We start from the raw sequence: 20,971 nt of genomic DNA, 5'->3' as shown, positions 1-20,971 counted from the left end.
AGATTTAGTAATTTGGAAGGTGTGAGGTATTATATAGACTCCATACATACTCAGAAATGGCCTTGAAAGTGTTAAGAGTACAAAAACTAGAGGTAAAAATCTTTATTACACTCTCCAGGACATAAAAGAAAAGGAAGTTCCAAATATGAAGATGAGCTGTAAGTAAGAGCCAATAAGAAGAGGCAGTATTGAAAACTGACTAGGTGCCAGGCACTGTGCTAACGTATGTTACCTTATAGAGAAGGTGGACACATTGGTGGTCCCTCTTACAGACGAGGACTCGAGGCTTGGAGTTACTTAAGTCAGGTAGCATAGTGCCTCTGGGTGTCTAACACCAAAACCTGTATGGTCAACCTTGGGAAAAGGGAGAGGAGGAACTATGTCTTACCCAGATGTTTTGTGCCTGCCTGGAACAGTTAAACCAAAGGAGAGAAATAGAAGGATCAAGCTTGGTACTTCTCCAAACACCCAGAGAGCTGTGGTCCTTCTGGTCCAGGCAACAGCACCTGCAAACACATCTATAGCCCCAGCACACAGCAGAATTATCCAGGCATCGGCAGGCAACCTCCGCACCACCCCAAGGGCAAAGCCATCTTGCCTGACCTGCCTTGGGACGTGCGCTCCTTCATGAGCCCAGTGTATCAAGCACCAGAATCTTGTGACTCTCCGATTCACACACTAGTAAGCAAAAGTCACCAAGTTCTCTACTATCCAGAGCAAGTGTTCACTTTCCCTGCTTCTCACAAGCAGCTATTTGCTCCTCTTTCTGAATTTTGATCTCAATTCTAGCAAGATTATTTGTGCCCTTGTTTGATGTCTCTCAACAGAAACACATTCCTTCAAGGCACATACTACTGTGTCATTCATCTTTGTATGCTTCTACTAGTTGGCTTTTCCTATTTTTTACTTTTTTATTTTACATTTCACTTTTGAGTTACCTATTGGTTCATTCTATTCATTCAATAAATAACTGAGTGCCTACTATGGGCTAAGCACTGTTTTCAGTACTGGTAAAATAGCAGTGAATAAAAAGCTAAAGTCTTGTTTTCTGTCAATAAATTAGTGAATTTCCAAAAAGGTAACGTACGGGACTAGTTCTGCATTATTAAAAAAAATAAAATGAAAATGTATAAATTTTAAAATACTAACAGTATGACATCAATTTAATCAAAGTTATTCAAATGGCTTTCAAGACTGACTCTCTTCTTCCAAATGCTAATGCACCATGAAATTATTTAGATATTTTAAAACAGTGTAATAACTAAACGTACATACTTTCATTGGAACCTCTTTTTCTTATTTTTTAGGGAACCAATCCACTGTACAGAGGCTCCACCAGCACCTTTAAAAATGTAACCTACAAACACAGAGAAAAGCAAAAGGTGGACCTTTTCACAGATGGATAGAACTACTTTATGCATGGAAAAAGTCTGTTTCGCTGATATGAAATGTTAATGCACTATTTAATTTTTCTTTCTTTGTTGCTTCAAAATGAGGTTGGTTTAAGATAATAATAGGTCATTTGGAGATCAGTCATTCTCTTTAGGAAGGTTAGAGACCATGTTGGCAGGTTCAAAATAATCAAGAAGAGAAATATCCTTAGCAAAGGGGTGACTTGGGGGATTATTTGAGGTACACTAACTCTGTTGCATTAATGCCTCAGAATAATCATCAAAATGATTTGTGGGGGCCTGATCTGCATTTGAAAAATGTTTGAAATTACAATCTCATTTGTTGCTGGAACACCTGAAGTCTTTGTCTCAGCAAAGTCGTGAGTCCATATGCTCACATTAAATATTCACACTTGTTGATTTATTCCAAACTTTTAGTAAAAAAAATGCCCTTCCTTAAAGGATTATTTCTTTTCTAGTTTATGGAAAGTGAGGTTCTGATTTTACTTCAGCTGAAAGAATGCAATTCTTCTAAAGATGTTCCATATGTAGGAATAAAAGTGAAGTGTTAATTTCTATGGATTTGTCTGAACCTAAAAGTCAGGCACACAAATAAGTATAGATTGTTTTATAGATGAGGGAGAAGTAGTTTATAACTTAGGAAGTCACCAGTAAAAAATAAAAATAACAAACCTATCATTTAGACTATTTTCAATTACCCAAAAATATGCGCCTCCACTGTTTCCCTCCTGATTCTGAATTTTCAAACTATAGCTTCTCCCACATTTCTCAATCCATTTTTACTTAGTTTCACAGTCTAGGCCCTATAATTGTCACGTGAAAGTTTTAATTTCTTGTTAAAGAATCACTTTAAATAGTTTAATTAACAAGAGCTCCAATATTACAAAAAGGAACAAAATTTTAAGTGGTTTCAAATCAAGCACATCGAGAGTACCGAAGTCCCTTGTGAGTAGTAGGCTTTTTGACCTATATTCTTTTCCCATGTGTCTAACCTGACTTGACATTTCAGCAACATATGGTAAATAAGTGTCATATATTAACTTTAAAAAGTAAGATTTTACTTGCAAAATACATGTGGATAGTTAGGGATCCATAGAATGACTGAAGAGATGAACTCTGTAGAATAATATTCTTAAAGTAAATACTACTTTACAAAGCACTTTCTTCTCCTTGGATGCTCGTAAGGAAACTCGAGTTCAGAGTAGAAGCGGTGCGGAATCCCGGTTGTCTGGCTCCAAACCACTTTGTCTTCCCACAGCAAGAGCCTGACTCCTTTGTTAGTGAAATGATACGAAGATTTTGTGAGTTAAGCAGTAACTATCATTTGCTTGACTGAACATATAGCATTTAGACCACTGGAATACAGGCAAAGTCTTGTACTTTTGTACCATGATTATTACCTTTGAGTAAATCATAATGTAATGCCTTTTACTAGGTGAGGGGTTGGCTCTGTAATAGAAGCTTCATGTTTATCCACTGAATTGGCACAGAGTAATCTATGATAAGTTTCATCAGTCTTACAGACCTTAATCACTTGGAGACCTTTTTTTTCCTGGTTTCTAAATAACTCAGGTAAATCAAACACTTGTGGAGTACACAGCTATATTAAAAGAGTTACTCAGCAATCACATTGGAAATCTGAAGGGCTGATGTTCCCTCTACTTCCTGACTGAAGCCCAATTCTGGGGAAAATCAAGAGCAACAAGGAAGTTGCAATTCTGGTGACACAACAGTAGTATTCACCTTGACATGTGATATTTTGTATTATTACTGGAATGGGATTTTAGAAAACATAAGTTTTCCTCTTGTGTATATATAGAGAAGAATTTGCTATTTGTCTGAATATGTTTTGACCCAAGGCTGGACCTTGAAAAGGTCAAAACATTAACAGTAGTACTTCTGTTCACTGAAGAGTTATGTTACAGAATGGGTTTTGTAAGATGTTTTATTGTATTTTGTGTTGACATAAATAAACATGGTAATTTAAACGATGAGCCTGAGATGGGTGATAATTTCTTTTATTTACTTGATACAAAACCCTCTTCTTGGGTTTCTGGGTCCTTGTGTGACCTGCTCTGACCGCCTTGTTGCTCTCAGTCTGGGGCCAAGGAGAAGAGCAGAAAGAGGCAGCCCCAGAACGCAAGAGACAGCAGAAAATGAACTGTAATTTGCTGTATGGTTATAATACCCACATTACGAAGCCTTTTAAAACAGACCTGGACATTACCCCATATTTTGTGAAAACAGGGTCAGTGTTTTGGGTCGAATTGTGGTTCCCACCCTAAAATTCATGTACTGAAGTCCTAACCCCCAGTACCTCAGCATGTGGCTGCATTTGGAGATAAGGTATTTAAAGAGGTAATTAAGTTAAAATGAGGTCATTAGATTGGGCCCTAATCCATTATGATTGGTACCCTTATAGGAAGAGATTAGAACACAAACATGCAGAGAGGGAAGACCATGTAGAGACACAGCGAGAAGACAGCCATCGACAAACCAAGAGAAGAGGCCTCAGCAGAAGCCAACCCTGCCAATACCTTGATCTGGGATTTCTGGTGTCCAGAATTGTAAGAAACTAAATTTCTGTTGTTTTAAGCCACTCGGTCTATGGTGCTTTGCATAGCAGCCCAAATGGACTACGGTAGTTAGACGGTGCTATATTTATGGGTATCCATTTGGCAGATTCCATGGTGCCATGCTCATTTTCCAAACTGGGGGGGAAACAAAACAACAGAGACCAAATACGAAACAAGGAGTCAGTGCAGAAAACGTTGTGGGAGTGGGTAGGGATGGAAGAGGGTATGGAGGGAGGGCAGTAAATGGTAATGGAAAAAATATTTTTAAAAAATGTTTTTTAAAGTTGTGTCTTAGAAAGGCCCATTCCTTACCAAAGGAAAGAGAAAGTCAAGTTAAGAGTAATTTTGTGCTGAAACAAACTAAGGCCAGATGTCTGGGAATCCAGAAACTGCTCTCATTTTGAATAATACTGAGGAAGTCACTTTTCTGTTTAATGTTTTTCTGTGTGAGATGGTGTCAAAGCTTATCTCTTTTAGTACCTATAACAATCCCTGACATACATCGGGGGCTCAATAAATTCATTCACTCAGTATTTTTGAGTATCAAGACTCTGTTCCTAGGATGATGGACACGACAATGAACAAAACAAGCAGCTCCTGTACTCCCAAATTGGGGAGAAGACAAGGAACAATTACATGTGTAATGCCAGGGTACTGGGTCCCATTTATCCACACCCCAGATCCACTTGGCCCCACCCAGATCTAGGACGGGAGTCACCCCAGCACAGACCCACACAGTCCCCTTGGTAAGAAAGCCCCCGCTTCCATCTAGCTCCCCAGGGGCTGGGTGGCCACAGGAAGTTCTGTGCCCAAGTCTAGAGTGGCAGCTGGATCTGGGTTATAAAGAAACACAAATTTTAGCCCTGGCTGGTGTGGCTCAATGGATTGAGCACCCGACTGCAAAACAAAATGTCGCTAGTTTGATTCCAGTCAGGGCACATGCCTGGGTTTCGGGCCAGGTCCCCGGTTGGGGGTGTGTGAGAGGCAACCAATCAATGTTTCTCTGCACACGGGAAGGTTGCCACTTTATTCCCAGTCAGGGCCTGTGCCTGGGTTGTGCCAGGGTGGTTGCCATGTGAGAAGCAACTGATAGATGTTTCTCTCCCTTTCTCCTCTTCCTCCCTTCTCTTCTCTCTAAAAATAAATAAATAAAATCTAAAAAGAAAGCCTTTGGGGTACCAACTATGATGGGTGTTACTGAGAATGAGCTATATGGGGTGGGGGTGGTTGCCTATTCATTCAAATGTTCTCATTTGTGCCTGCAGCCTGAGGCCTTCAAAACGAGAGTGGGAAGGCCGAGCTCCATGGGGGTCTCATCTGAGAGTCCATGTGGTAGATTTAACTTGGTCTGGATTCCCCTTTAAGATTCTTCAACACCAAAAATAATTGTGCCCTGAAATAGTTCTGTGAACCCCCCAAAGGGCAGACCCCAAATCTTCCCAAAGCAACCCAGAGTCCTCCAATTTGCTCTCTCCTTCATGTCTCCACACCCATTCCTTCTAATACTTCTTGAAGGGACATGGCACTTCAGAAGCAATCTCACCAACAATATTTTTTAACTACAAGAGAAAGCTGACCTCCCAAAAGAGCTAATTTATTTAAATGTTCATGATTCCTTATGGTTTTATATCCTTCTCATCTTATGGGAATATAAATGGGGGGAAAATCCTTATTCAAAGGGAATGAAAAACAGGGATTGAATGAAATATGATAAATAAAAATTCTCCCTTCTGTTAAATTTCATTATACTGTGACAGACTCAATCAGCACAGCTAAAAAGCAAAAATAAAAACAAACAAACAAACAAACAAAAAACCCAACAACAGAAAACCACCTTAACTGTTTTGTTCAGTAGTTCTTTTAACGGGGTCAGGATATAGGAGTTGGGACTTCAGGCTAGTGCTCTAGCACTAGGTGCCTGCAGTTCTGGGTGACGTTTCTGCACCCAGGAGGGTGGGCGTGCAACTTGGGCCAAGGCGTTCATTCTTTGGCGTGTGGACCCTGGGGCGTTAAATGCTGCCTCTGTGCTTTGGAGACATTTAAAAGTGAATCACCGTAGGCCAAGTAAAGGTGGAACAGGTGATCTGTTCTCTCCCCCTCGGCTGCACAACCAACCAAAGATGCAGCATGGGCACCCCAGAAGTTTTCCATCACATTCGCTTGTCCTGGAGCCAGGTTCTAGGAGAAATCGGGCGCTGGAAAACACAGATTCGCCCCCACACACCACCTAGTGTCGCTAGCAACTTCAAGACTTTACAAGTGGCTCTAGCTCAGTTTGAAATTTCAATTTGACCTTTGTAATTCCTAGGTACATGTTTTGTGAGGAAAGTTACTGCTCAAATACTATTCGCTCTTTCAGCCAGCAATGTACTTACATTCATGGTCCTTGCACTGCAGCCAATCCTGTGCCAAGTCAACATCTGAAGACAGTGCAACACATCCTGGCTGGTGTGACTCAGTGGATTGTGCAACAGTCTGAACCAAAACGCCACCAATTTGATTCTCGGTCAGGGCACATGCCAGGGTTGTGGGCCAGTCCCCAGGTGGGGGTGGGGGGTGAGCAAGAGAAGCAACCAATTGATATTTCTCTCCTTCTCTTTCTCCCTCCCTTCTCCTCTGTCTAAACATAAATACATACAATCCTTTTAAAAACAAAGATAGTGTATCATGATACCTTATTGTTTGTCAATAACTTCCTGGGTCAAAAGCCACTATATTCATTTTTTTCATCTGATTGGCCTTGCTCTACTTAGTATAGGTATGCGTGAGCACCGGCGTGCACACACTCATATTTCCTGTTTTAACATGTGTATCTTACTAGATTGATTTCCATCTATTATTATTAATTTATATCTATTACTATGAAATAAATGTATCTTACCATATACATGTGTTATTTCTTATTTTACTGGCATTAAATAGCTTGCATTGTTAGTAAAAATAGGTAACACCATTGCTCCAAGTACTTTATATAATCTAACTCATTCAGAACTCACAAGCATCCAGTGGGATGGCATTACTATCTCCTATTTTACAGATGAGAAAACTAAGGCACAGAGATGTTAAGTAACTTGCCCTGATCACACACCTGGCAACCTTTGAAGTGCGGATTTGAACCCAGGCAATCTGGATCTAAAATCCATTGTTCCTAACCATTATTCCACACTGTCTCATAAACCCTAAAGATATAACAATGATAAAAGTCACCATTTACTGAGTATCAACGAAGAGCCTCTCTCCTTCCTAAGCCCTCAGTCTTAACCACTGTGCTATATTGAATGTCCCTGACCGGGTTGACCTTCTGCTCTGCTCTTTCTCTGTATGCAAAGGAAGGTGTTACTACTCAGCTCTGGTAGGACATGTCTAGAAGTTGCTTTCCCAGATGTATGTAGTAAGGGGTTAACACTGAGCTATGAAGGCTTAATCACAGGGTTACTGCAGGGTTATGATGACATCTGACTATAAAATAAAGGCCCTTCCAGGGCACTGGACTCTAACCAACCAAGTTAGTGAGCCTGAGCATCAGCGTGGGGCATGCCTGGCTCAGTTCTCATTCTATAGCCCTGCCTGCCACCCTTTCAGCCAGATGCCTCCAAGGACTGCCTCTATGCAGCCATGAGTCAAGTTCAACATCATGAATTCTGGGGGGAGGTTTAGCATGTTTTGGAGGTAGAGGTCTATGCATGTCAAGGAATCTCCTTTTAGCAGCAGAGACTTCCACAACCACACCAGCATTTTCTAGAAACCCTCTGTTTTATGTTAAATGAGTGGCATTGCTTGTCTGATGGGAAACTGGTTGCCTCCCTACAACATCCTCGCGAGAGCACACACTGCTCTGCTCATAGCTGCCCTGTCCCTGGGGGGCAGGCACCCCAGGAGCCAGAACTGCGGGCCTTCATGCCCACTTCGCAAGAGAGAGAATTATAGGGGAAAGTGGACAAATGCTCCCCTTTCGTAGCTGATTAATTGGAAGAGACAGACAGGGGTAGGGATGGGATGATGGCGTTGGCAAAAGTAGCCTGAAAATAATAATGACTGTGGCCTAGAAGGCTCTCCAGTAGGGGTAATTCTGAAGCCCTTCTTTTTCTGTTTGTTTTGGTTTCAAAATAAGCTAGTGGAAATACAAGTTGTGATTAGTCTTTATCCACTTACTTAAAATTCCCTTTAAAAGTTTTCTTAGGCTACACTCTATAAAATGCCCTCAAGTTATCTGCTTTATGAAGTATCTTACAAAAAAAAACACATTTTAATGCTACTAAGTAACTTAACAGTTGTTTCATAATTTTCCCTTTGATTAATAACTATTTTGTTTCATACTTTCTTTTTCAAATAAAAACTATGTCTCTTTGTTTGTTCATCTCCTTTATAATAAATTAGTATGTTCTACTACACTCTCTATAGGATACTATTAGTTTTACAGACACAGCAGTGGAATGATGAAAACTTCAGTTAAGTAGACTAGCTATTAAACGTACAGAGTCCAGCACAAATAACGCCCTTTTCATTACATAAGAATCTTTTACCACAAAATCGTAAGCATGTGAATTTGTAACATAATGTCACACTCAGCCACACCATATGATGTTCTGGGTGAAATGTTCAAATTGCTGTCCCTCTCGTGTGAGACCTTCACATACCCTACCAACCACACTCAATGGCATTACTTTTGCCGGACCCTGTATTTTGTGTACTTTTCACATATAAAATATCGATATCATTGATTCCAAGAAGTGTGTCAGATTTTGGAAATCTTCTTTACTAAGAAGGTGGAATTGGAGAAGAAAAATATAAATAGATGAAAATGGAAAACACTAGGCATTATAAAAGATATGTATGTGCCACAGGGGCAAAAGAGAAAATATACAATATTTTGATCTGAGACTTTCTTGGTCATGGTCAGCCATTGTTTGATTTAATCAAATCTATTCATTTTACTTTTTAATTTAATATTTATTGTATTTTTTCCATTACCATTTACTCCCCTTATACCTCCCACCCCCCAGTAATCACCACACTGTTGTCCATGTCCATGAGTCCTTTTATCTTTTTTGCTCAGTCCCTCCACCTTCTCACCTCCCCCACCCCAACTAGCTGTCATCCGCTCTCCATCTGTGAGTCTGCCCCTGTTTTCTTTGTTAGTTCAGTTTGTTCATTAGAGTCCAAATGTGAGTGCAATCATATGGTATTTGTCTTTCCCTGACTGGCTTATTTCATTTAGCATAATGTTCTCCAGGTCCATCCATACTGTTGCAAAGTATAAAATTTTCTTCTTTTTTGTGGCCAAGTAGAATTGCAATGTATAATGTCCCATACTTGTTTTATCCATTCATGTATTGATGGATACTTGGGCTGCTTCCAAATCTTGGCTATTGCAAATAATGCTGCAATGAACATAGGGGTGCTTATGTTCTTTTGAATTCGTGTTTTGAGTGCCTTTGGATATATTCCCAGAAGTGGTATTGCTGGGTCAAAAGGCAGATCCATTTTTAATATTTTAAGGTAATTCCATACTGCTTTCCACAGTGGCTGCACCGGTCTGCATTCCCACCAACAGAGCAAAAGGGTTCCCCTTTCTCCACATCCTTGCCAGCACTTGTTTGTTGATTTATTGATGACAGCCATTCTGACAGGTGTGAGATGGTGTCTGGTTGTGGTTTTAATTTGCGTTTCTCTGATGATTAGTGACATTGAGTATCTTTTCATATGTCTACTGGCCATCTGTATGTCCTCTTTGGATAAGTGTCTATTCAGGTCCTTTGCCCATTTTTTTAACTGGGTTGGTTTTTTTTGGGGGGGGTATTGAGTTTTGTAAGTTCTTTATAAATTTTGGATATTAACCCCTTATCAACAAATATGTTCTCCCATCCTGTGGGTTGCCTTTTTATTTTGTTGATGATTTCCTTTGCTATGCAAAAACTTTTTTGTTTGAGGTAGTCCCATTTGGTTTTTTTTTTCTTTTTGTTTCCATTGCTTGGGGAGATATATTCAATAAAAATTTGCTATGAGCAATGTTCAATATTTTCCTGTCTATGTTTTCTTCTAGGATTTTTATGGTTTCTGGTCTAACTTTTAAGTCTTTGATCCATTTTGTTTTTATTTTTCTGTGGCATAAGAAGGTGGTCTAGTTTCATTTTTCTGCATGTATCTGTCCAGTATTCCCAACACCATTTATTGAATAAACTATCTTTAGCCCATTGTGCGTGCTTGCTTTCTTTGTCAAGTATTAACTGATTATAAAGGTGTGGGTTTATTTCTGGGCCCTCTATTCTGTTCCACTGATCTATATATCTGTTTTCATGCCAGTACCAGGCCTTTTTGATTACTATGACCTTGTGGTAGAGTTTGATATTAGGTAGTGTGAGTCCTCCAACTTTGTTCTTCCTTCTCGGGATCACTGTTGCTATGCAGGGCCTTTTGTGGTTCCATGTAAATTTTTGAAATATTTGTTCTAGTTCTGTGAAATACATAATTGGAATCATGATAGGAATTGTACTGAATCTATAGATTGCTTTGGGCAGCATGGACATTTTAATGCTGTTTGAGCTTTTTCTTGTTTTTTGAGATAGGCCTGTACTGCTTGGAATTTCCCTCTTAGTGTTGCTTTTCCAGTGTCTCACAGATTTGGGATTGTGGCCTCATTTTCATTTCTTTCAAGGTATCTTTTGATATCTTCCTTGATCTCATTGTTAACCCATTTATTGTTTAATAGCATGTTATTTAGTTTCCATGTCTTTGTGTGTTTTTCAGTGTTCTTCTTGTGATTGATTTCTAGTTTCATAGCGTTGTGGTCAGAGAAGATGCTTGATATGATTTCAATCTTCTTAAATTTATTGAGACTTGTTTTGTGTCCTAATACATGGTCTATCCTAGAAAACACTCCATGTGCACTTGAAAAGTATGTATATTGTGCTGCTTTGGGGTGAAATGCTCTGAAGGTATTGATTAAATCCATTTGATCTAGTGTTTCATTTAAGGCTGCTGTGTCCTTGTTGAATTTCTGCCCAGAAGATCTATCCATTGAAGTCAATGGGGTGTTAAAATCCCCAACTATGACTGTATTTCTGTTGACTTGTCCTTTTATGTCCATCAAGATTTGCTTTACATATTTATGTGCTCCTGTGTTGGGTGTGTAAATGTTTACTAGGGTTATATCCTCATGTTGGAATATTCCCTTTATCGTTATGTAGTGTCCTTCTTTGTCTCTTACTATAGCCTAGGTTTTAAAGTCTATTTTGTTGGATATAAGTACTGCTACCCCAGCTTTTTTTTTCTTTTCCATTTGTATGAAATAACTTTTTCCAACCCTTTACTTTTAGTCTGTGTGTATCTTTTGATCTGAGATGGGTCTCTTGAAGGCAGCATATATATGGGTCTTATTTTCTTATCCATTAAACTACCCTCTGTTTTTGGTTAAACATTTAAGCTATTTACATTTTAGGTGATTATTGATAGATACCTATGTAATGCCATTCTATTTTCCTCTGTTTTCCTCTATCTTCTTTTTTCTTTCTCTTTTTCTTCTTCTTCTTAAAGCCAGCCCTTTAACATTTGTTGCAGTACTGGTTTGGTGTTAACAAACTCCTTTAGCTTTTTTTTTTGTCTGGGAAGCTCCTTATTTGTCCTTCAATTTTAAATGATAGCTTTGCTGGGTAAAGTAGTCTTGGTTGTAGGTCCTTGCTTTTTGTCACCTTGAACATTTCACACCACTCCCTTCTGGCCTGAAATGTTTCTATTGAGTAATCAGATGCCAGTCTAATTATTGTTCCCTTGTGGCTTGTAGGATTCTCTCTTGTCTTTAAGTGTTGTCATTTTAATTATGACGTGTCTCGGTGTAGACCTCTTTTGGTCCAACTTGATTGGTACTCTCTGAGCTTCCTGCACTTGTGTGACTTTTTCTTTCACCAGATCAGGGAACTTTTTAGTCATTGCTTCTTCAAACAGTTTCACGATTCCTTGCTCGATCTCTTCTCTTTGTGGTATTCCCTTGACACAGATGTTGTTACACTTCATGTTGTACAAAATGTTCCTTAAGCTCTCCTCATTGTTTAAAATATTTTTTCATTTTGCTGCTCTGCCTGGGTGTTTTTTTCTACCTCATCTTCCAAAACACTGATTTTATATACATCTGAGCTACTCTTTATTCCTTTCAGTGTATTATTTAATTCAGATATTGCATTCTTTATTTCTGACTTCTGGTCCTTTTTTATGGTTTTTATGTCTTTTTTCATGCTGTTGATTATCCTTATAATCATTACTCTAAACTCTATATCAGATAAATTCCTTTTCTTCATTTCATCTGTTCTTCTGAAAAATTCACTTGTTCTTTCATTTGGGGTATGTTTCTTTGTTTTCTCATTTTGGCTGCTTTGTATTTTCTGCCTTAGTTGTTAAACTAATCAGATGTTAAGCTGATCAGTTGTTAATCTAATCAATATGTGATCAGCAGCCTGGCTTAAACACCACAGGGTGAGGCAGAATAATTCTTCCAGGTGGGTGTATTGCTTCACCTCAGGCTGATGCCATTCAGAAAGGAGTGCTCTGCCTGAGAGGAATGATTCCTGCAATATGGGAAATGACTCAGCACAGGGAACCTGGTGGCTATTCCTTCAGTTTTCTCCCCAAAGCCACCAACCCCTCACTTTCCTCAAGCATCCTTAGTGCACTCTGCCCTCCCTTTGCCAGCACTCAGGGTAAGTGGCTGCAAACAAAATTTTGTGCTTTAGCCCTTTAAGAGGCTCTCTGAGTCTCCAGCCATCTCTCCCTGGCAGACAGAAACCCTGCTGCTTTTCACAGCTGGATATTATCTGGGTTCCTTTCCTGCTCTGGAGCTGTAGGGGAGAGTCCAGTTGGGGTATTGACCCCACACTTTTCAGAGGAAACCCCAAGGCCACTGAAATATCCCTCTGGCACATCAGCTTCCACCTGTGGGAGCCCAGCCAGCCCTCTCACGTCTCCTCTGCACTCCATACCAGTCATGTTATGGTGAAGTTGTTTCTTCTGTCTGCCCGTGGTTATAAGGCTTCTCTCCAGCTAGTGTTTAGTTGGTTATTCTGGATGATTCCTCCAAAATTTAGTTGTAATTCCAGATTGGTCCTTGGAGAAGGTTAGTATAACATCCACTTACTCCACTGCCATCTTGGCTCCCTCCCTGCTATTCATTTTAAGAGATAACCAACCCATGCTTTCATAAAATTCTATCATTCATTAAAAAATGGGAAAACCACTTCAGTTCCAGATGGACACAGGAAAGCACACATTATTACTTTTATGCTATCTTTGCAGAACAACATTCTTAGCACACAAAGTTACCATTCAGTATCCCAGGGTTAGATTCTGGCAGTAACTGGATGTGAGTATTTAATGTGCCTTAAGTTCACATATGAGAATTCCATGGGGAAGAGAACAATCTGATAGATACTTCTGTTCTCAAACTGAGTCTGTACTATATCACTATATTGAACATACATGCTCAATAAATGTTCAGTGAATGGTAACTATTTTCATTTAACTGAGTGCCTGCAATAATGGCCCACTTGGAAAAAGAGCAGGGTATCCAAGGTTGCATTGTAGGTATGATTGGAGAACTGGGGAAGAGGGGAGGTTAATCAGAAAACAGTTTTTAAGAAAAAAGCATGAAGAGTATGAAAAACAATAACATTAAAAGGTATCTGAATCCATGAGTTAGATAACTCAGAGCATGTATCAAGTTGAAAGAAGAGAATGCTGGTTCTGGGTAAAGGTGGTAACAGTCTCTTAAACCAATCCTTCAAAGAATTCTATATGAACTGAAGCCTGACCTATTAAATTCTTGGGGCCCATACAATTCTAGTGTGGGGCCCCTTTGAAAAGAATAGAACACAGAAGAGAAGAGCTGCTTCCCAATGGCCAAAGAAAGATGGGCTCTGTTGGTTCAGAAGGCAGAGCTTCATGCTGAAGAGTGGAGATGAGTGGCAGCAGTAGGGAAGGTACCTGTCAGGGATGCAGGTTGAACAGAAGCCTGGAAACAGGAACAAATTGGGTGACAAGAGACTCAGGTGAGACCTGAAGGCAGGTGTTCAGCTCAGGCAGTGGAATGTGAAGCAGCCTTCTGGGCCTGGGGCATGATGCTGTGGAGGCAGTTGCCTCAAAGGACACCAACAAATTGCCAAAGGGCATGTCAGGTGCTCCATGAGGATTCCCAGGAACTAGAGGTGAGTGTGAACCTCAGAAGGGGTCTCGTAGTCTTCCAGGTACCATGGTGAGGAATATAGACAACAAAATTCAGGTCTGAAGTTTTTAAACTTTACTCATACCCACTGGGTACTGACATTTAGAAAGGTTTAGGACTCAAAGGATAAATATGTTTGATATGGATGTAGACAAAGTAAAAACAATTTAAAGCAACATTTCCTAAATTAACATTTGTGGCCCTGTAGAGGTCATTTCTCAGTTCTAAGAATAATTCCACAAAAATATATCTAACTCAGTCATTTTCCTAGTTAGTCCTCCCAGAGGGACGGCCCATAAAACAAATCACAGGCTTTTCTGAGAAATAGGGAGGTAGTAGGGAAATTGGGGACAAGGAGTGGAGGAATAGTATAGGTCATGAGGACCTACAGGCAAAATTAAGGTTACTGATGGAAATATCAAGACCACAGTTATTTATGACAAATACCAAACACAAATGACAGATTCCAGATTTCATTTTTTAAGAAACTTGTGCTAACAAGCCTAAACTAGTTCAGATTTGTGGTTAGCCTTCCTAGAAAAGAATTGCTGTTAGTAACAAACAGGAATTTGCCTGAATAAAAACTGCAAGTCAAAACAGAAAGATCTGCTAAAGAGATGCACAGATTTTCCCTAGTTCCCAGGAGTGAGTCATACAACGCCCTCAGGGAATGCAGTTGAAGGCAAAGGACTGAGAGAAATCCAGAAAGCAGAGTATCTCGCACACTGGAGGGAGTGGAATGGTACGGAAAGCACTGCTGTCCTACCTGCCTGGTTTGGTTTAAGCACAGCCCACAGAGGGGTAGTGTGCCATCTACATGACCAGGAAATTAAATTACTCTAGAAATGAAACTAGTAAAAATCAGCATGACTGGAGATTACTAACCCCTTTTAGAAGTAAATCAAGAGACCATCTTGGAATAATGGTTCAGGAAGATTTGGATATCCAAAAATAGAAGTAAGACGCCTAGAATGGGACTGGAATGTGACTTCTGTAAGAAAACCACAAGACAAGATGACAGCATAGGTAAACACCGCTCACCTCCTCACACAACCACATCAAAATTACAACTGAAATATAGAACAACCACTACTCAGAACCATCAGAAATTGAGTTGAATGGAAGATAACTATAGAATTAAAGAAACCGCAACCATCTAGACTGGTAGGAGGGGCACAGATGCAGAATAGCCTGGTCCCACATCCACATGTGGTGGATAAAAATCCAAGAGAGATATCTCAGGAGCGAGGAGTCCCAGCCACTTACCAGGCCCCCAAGCCCAGGGTTCCAGTGCCAGGAAGAAAAGCTTCCATAATTTCTGGCTGCAAAAACGAGCAGGGATTGAGTTGGTAGAAGAAAATTCTAGAGTCCCAAGCAGTTCTTTTTAAAGAACCCACACACAGACTTAATCAGACTCACTCTCTCTGAGGTCCAGCACCAGGGTAGCAGCTTGAAAAGTGCCAGTGGCCTACAGGGAAAAACTGAAGTATCTGGCATCAAGGCGAGAGCTGGTAGACAGCTTTCTCCCAGACAGAAAAGCAGGCAGAAGCCATTGTTCCTTTTCTGAACTCTCCCCACACAGAGCCAGCAGGTTTCTGCCATATCTGAGACTCCATCAACCTGGCTGACACTGTTGGCCCTGCTATGGAAATCCCCAGAGACTCCATCTCACCCAACTTATGGGACCACCCAAGTTGCTCTTCCATATGAATGGCTGGTGTTGGCTCATGGTTTATAACTTCCTAAATCCTCTCAAACAAGCTATAGCCAGCCTCAGTGAGACTTCAACCCCCATAACTCTTGCTAAGGGGCCCCAGGCCCAGCACTAGCAGCAACCAGCCTAGAATCACACCCAGGCTTCACTTGGGAATCTCCAAGCCCAGCACAAGTAGCAGCCATCTCAGATTGCTTTACAGCTCAGGCAGGGTAGCCCCAGGAGTAACATAGGTGGGGGCTGACATTGGCCTACAAAACCTGGGAAACCCCAGAGCCTGCATGTTGGGGACTGCTCTGTATGGTTTTGGAGATTGTAGCCCTGAGAGAGCAAGCTCTGAAAGGTGCTAGTAAGTCTCCCTGGAGAACCAGGTCATAATGCAGGTGGCAGGCATGACTCGATTCTAATACCAAGGGTCCCATGGGAATCAGGCCTAAAATGTACATTTTTGTCCTTTGAAGCTGGCTCTGTTCAGCAATAAGCCCTGTCAGTATAACCCAGATGTTTGAGTTCAAGACACAAGGAGTGAAACTCCCTATTTCATGATATACGCCTTTACAGCCATCTGGCACCTGCGTGTCTCGCAGACCCCAAACTGAAAAGATTTCTGTGTTTCTTTAATTGTTATCTATAGATAATGTTAGGTTTTTATGACTATAGCCTGTTGTACATTGATCGATAAGCTATGCACGTGTGCTGTATCCCTCTGTACTTCCCACCCCTAATAAAAGACACATCAGAAAAGGGCTGTGGGCATTCTCCACTAGAGGGAATGGCCACCCCTTTTCCCACCAGAGCAACAAGATTGCATCTGGAATGACTCTTTATTTTCATCTGCGGCAGCCCCAGGGGACCTCGCTGGCTGAAGTTCTCCTCACCTGCGTACCCAGTGGACAGTTTCAGACCACACTGGAGCACTGCTACACTGCCCCTGCACAGCTGACGCTCCATGGAGGACGGAGGTTGGTGGCCAGTGGTAAGAGCTAGTCCTTGCAGCTGACTGGTCTGAGTAAATCCCTCCTGTTCACCTGCCAACAGCAACCAAATTTCAACTACAGTGGGAAGTTATACTCAACACAAAGGGCACACTTCAAGTGCCCCAGCTTGGATGATAGGGGAAGCTATGCCATTGGACCTTGTAGGACACCTACTACATTAGGCCACGCTACCAAGACATGGAATCATAGCAGCTCTACCCAATACATAGAAACAAATGCAGGGAGGCTGCCAAAATGAGAAGACAAAGAAACATGGACCAAATGAAAGAATGGATCAAAATTCCAGAACAAGAACTAAATAAAATGGAGATAAGCAATCTATCATATGCAGAGCTCAAAACACTAGTTATAAGGATGCTCAAGGAACTTAGTGAGGACCTCAGCAGCATAAGAAAGATCCAGTCAGAAATGAAGGATACCCTAAATGAAATTAAGGACAGTTTATAGGGAAACAATAGTAGAGTGAATGAAGGTGAGAATCAAATCAATGATTTGGAACATAAGGAAGCAAAAACAACCAATCAGAACAACAAGAAGAAAAAAGAATCCAAAAAAATGAGGATAGTATAAGCAGCTTCTGGGACAAGTTCAAGTGATCCACCATTCACTTCATAGGGGTGCCAGAAGAAGAGAAAGAGCAAAGAATTGGGAATCTATTTGAAAAAATAATGAAAGAAACATTCCCTAATTTGGTAAAGGAAATAGACATACAAGTCCAGAAAGCACAGAGAGCCCCAAACAACATGGATGCAAAGAGGCCCATTCTAAGACACCTCATAATTAAAATGATAAAGGTATCATAATTAAATGATAAAGAGAGACTCTTAAAAGCAGCAAAAGAAAATCAGTTACCCACAGGGGAATTCCAATAAGACTGTCAATTGATTTCTCAAAAGAAACTTTGCAGGCTAGAAGGGTCTGGCAAGAAGTATTCAAAGTCATGAAGAGCAGGACCTACAGCCAAGATTGCTCTACCCAGCAAAGCTATCATTTAGAATCAAAGGGCAGATAAAGAGCTTCCCAGGCAAGAAAAAACTAAAGGAGTTTATCATCACTAAACCATTATTATATGAAATGTTAAAAGGACTTATTTAATAATAATAATATCAAAACTATGAATAATAAAATGTCAATTAATACATATCTATCAACAATTAAATCTAAAAAACAAACTAAGCAAACAAGAACAGAGACATAACACTGGTTATGGAGAGCTTTTTTTGGTTGCCAGATGGGAGGGGGGTGGGGGAATGGGTGAAAAGGTGAGGGAATTAAGAAATACAAATTGGTAGTTACAGAATAGTCATGGGGATGTAAAATACAGTGTAGGGAATAGAGTAGTGGAAAAACTTATACACATGGCCCATGGACATGAAAAATGGTAGGGGGATTGCCTGAAGGAGTGGGGGGCAGTGGATGGAGGGGGGCAAAGCGTGATAAAATGGGACAACTGTAATAGCATAATCAATAAAATATAATTAAAAAAAAAACACAAGACAATTGTATTTTGTACCGTATGGCCTGAAGAAAGACAGTGCTAATGGAAGACAATGGTCTTCATGGAGCCTTGAAAAAGAAAGGGAAAGGGAAGACCCGGTCTGTTTTTCCCACACTGTCAGTGTTTTGCCTCCGCTGCCTAAGATGACAGGAAACTTAGGACACAAGCATGGCCTGGCCTGGAAAGGGGTAGCTGCTGGAGTACAGGGACCACTCAGTGGGCTTCTCAGCGTGAATGCCTAAAGCAGCTCCTTGTCCGTCAGATATCATTTCGGTGACATTGAATTAAACCCTGATATTTCATTCTTAGAATCATTCATAATACAAGTGTTAGAAGAGGGTCTATATAAGAGGGTCTAAAGTACTTTCCTTAATAAATCAGAGACATTTTAGTCCAGAGATTTCAGTAACATGCTTCTAAGATTTTTCATGTAGTTTAGCTGCTCAGATATTGTTTGTTTTTCTAAGTTTACTTATTGGTTCTAAAATATGTTATAGATGAGTGTGAAATGTATTCAGATATTAACACCACACACACACTCATACACCCCACTCCTTGGAAAAAACCAAGCAGTCATGAGGCATTTTTTTTAAATGTACCCATAGAGCTCCTTATGCTAGTCTTAATTTTCTTTCTCCTGCTCTTCTTCATCTAAAGTCAGTTTGCAGGTCGAATGCAGATATAAGAAAAAAATAAATCTCTTAAAAAAGAATGAGATTTCTGCTTCCAAAAAAGATAGAGTATCAGGGACCAGATTTACCTTCCCACTTATAACACCAACAGAAACAAACAAACCAAATACATGAAACAGTGGTTGTCAAGGCCCTGGATATCAGGCATCGAAGGACAGTGATCTGTGAGAAACAGGAAAAACGGGAGTCCTACGGCAGTCGCAGCTTACCTAACTGACAGTCTGAGAACACTACCCACCAACAGCAGAAGACATAGTCTTTTTAAGTACACATGAAATATTTAGCAAAATAGGCAATACTCCAAGCCACACCAAGAGAAAAAACTCAATAAATTTAAAATAATTCAAGTGATACAAATTATGTTCTTTGACCATAATGGAATTTTATTAGAAATCAGTAGAATGTATAAAGGGGGGGGGCGGGGGGGGAAGGGGTGGTGGGAAAATGGAGACAAGTGTATTTGAACACCAATAAAAAAATGATTAAAAAAAATAGAGTGTATAAAGACCTCTCAAAACTCAGCAAATAAGAAAACAATCAACTTTTTGTAAATGGACAAAAGATTTAAACAGATACTCCGTCAGAAAAGATATGTAGATATCAAATAAGCACAGGAAAAGATTTTCAACATCAATAGTCATTACAGAAATGCAAGTTGTTTTTCTTTATCTAAGTGAAACTGATGAATAAAATTGTATCTATTTAAGATGTAAAACATGATGGTTCATACACATGCACATTGTGAAATGATTACCACAATAAAGTTAATTAACGTATCACCTCACACTGTTACTTCCTTTGTTTGGTGAGAACGTTTAAGATCTACTCTGTTAGAAAATTTCAAGTGTACAGTATATACTTATTATCTATAGTCACCGTGCTGTATGAGAAGTGCAAATTTAAAACACAATGAAATACTATCACGATCTATTAGAATAGCTAAATTTTAAAACCTGATCATACCAAGTATTGGAAGGTATATTAGCTTCCTAGGTTTCCCACAACAAAGTACTGCAAACTAGGTGACTTCGACAGCAGAAATTTATTGGTTCACAGTTTTGGAGGTTAGAAGTGTCCAAATCAGTCTCATAAGGGTTGGCTCCTTCTAAGGGCTCTGGGGGAAAGCACTGTTCCATGCCTCTCTCTCAGCCTCTGGGCGTTTGCTGGCTGTCGCTGGCACTCCTTGGCTTGCAGATACCTCTCCCCAGTTTCTGCCTTCATGTTCACGTGGTGTTCTCCCCTGTGTGCATGTCTGACCCTGTGTCCAAGTGTCCACTTTTCCTAAAGACACCAGTCATGATGACCTTATCTTAATTTGATCATTTGGAAAGATCTTGTTTCCCAAGAAGGTCACATTCACAAGTACTGGGGGTTAAGACTTCAAGAACTTAACAGGATATGGTGGAACTAGAACTCTCATTTGCTACCAGTGGGAATGTAAAATGGTACATACACTTTGGAAAACACTTTGGTAGTTTCTTAAAAAGTTAAACACAAAACTATAATATCACCCAGTTACTCACTCTTAGGTGTTTACCCAAGAAAAATTAAAAGATACAGTCACACAAAGATTGGTACATAAATATTCATAGCAACTTTATTGGGAATAGCATAAAACTGGTAACAACTGAAATATCCCTGAACAGGTAAATAGATAAACAGGTTATGATACAGCCTTACAATGAGATATTACCCAGCAATAGAAAAAAAAGAACTATTAATACATGCAACAACATGGCTGTACTTCAAAATAATTATTCTGAGGGAACGAAGCCAGATAAAAAAAAAAGAGTATATACTTTATGGTTTCATTTATACAAAATTCTGGGAATTGCAAACTGATCTATAGTGACAGAAAGCAGATCAATAGTTGA

General features: G+C 40.0%; 1 protein-coding gene across 4 annotated transcripts in view; it reads left to right on the top strand.

The window, feature by feature from the left end:
* Positions 1–18,258, top strand: part of ITGB6 (integrin subunit beta 6) — a 162,514-nt gene extending 144,256 nt beyond the window's left edge. The window contains exons 17-19 of one of the 4 annotated variants that reach the window (XM_053918719.2): positions 1,308–1,382; positions 3,835–3,979; positions 16,753–18,258. In XM_053918719.2, coding sequence (XP_053774694.1) covers positions 1,308–1,382; positions 3,835–3,954 — 195 coding nt within the window. In that variant the 3' untranslated portion in view covers positions 3,955–3,979; positions 16,753–18,258. Of the gene's footprint in view, positions 1–1,307; positions 3,401–3,834; positions 3,980–16,752 lie in introns of those variants that run through there. The other 3 variants (XM_053918718.2, XM_053918720.2, XM_053918721.1) reach the window with 3 other exon arrangements.
* Positions 18,259–20,971: the final 2,713 nt, after the last annotated feature.

This window comes from Desmodus rotundus, chromosome 2 (genome assembly GCF_022682495.2).
Source record: "Desmodus rotundus isolate HL8 chromosome 2, HLdesRot8A.1, whole genome shotgun sequence".
In the NCBI taxonomy this organism is placed as follows: Eukaryota; Metazoa; Chordata; class Mammalia; order Chiroptera; family Phyllostomidae; genus Desmodus; species Desmodus rotundus.
This window is presented reverse-complemented; position numbering and strand designations above follow the sequence as displayed.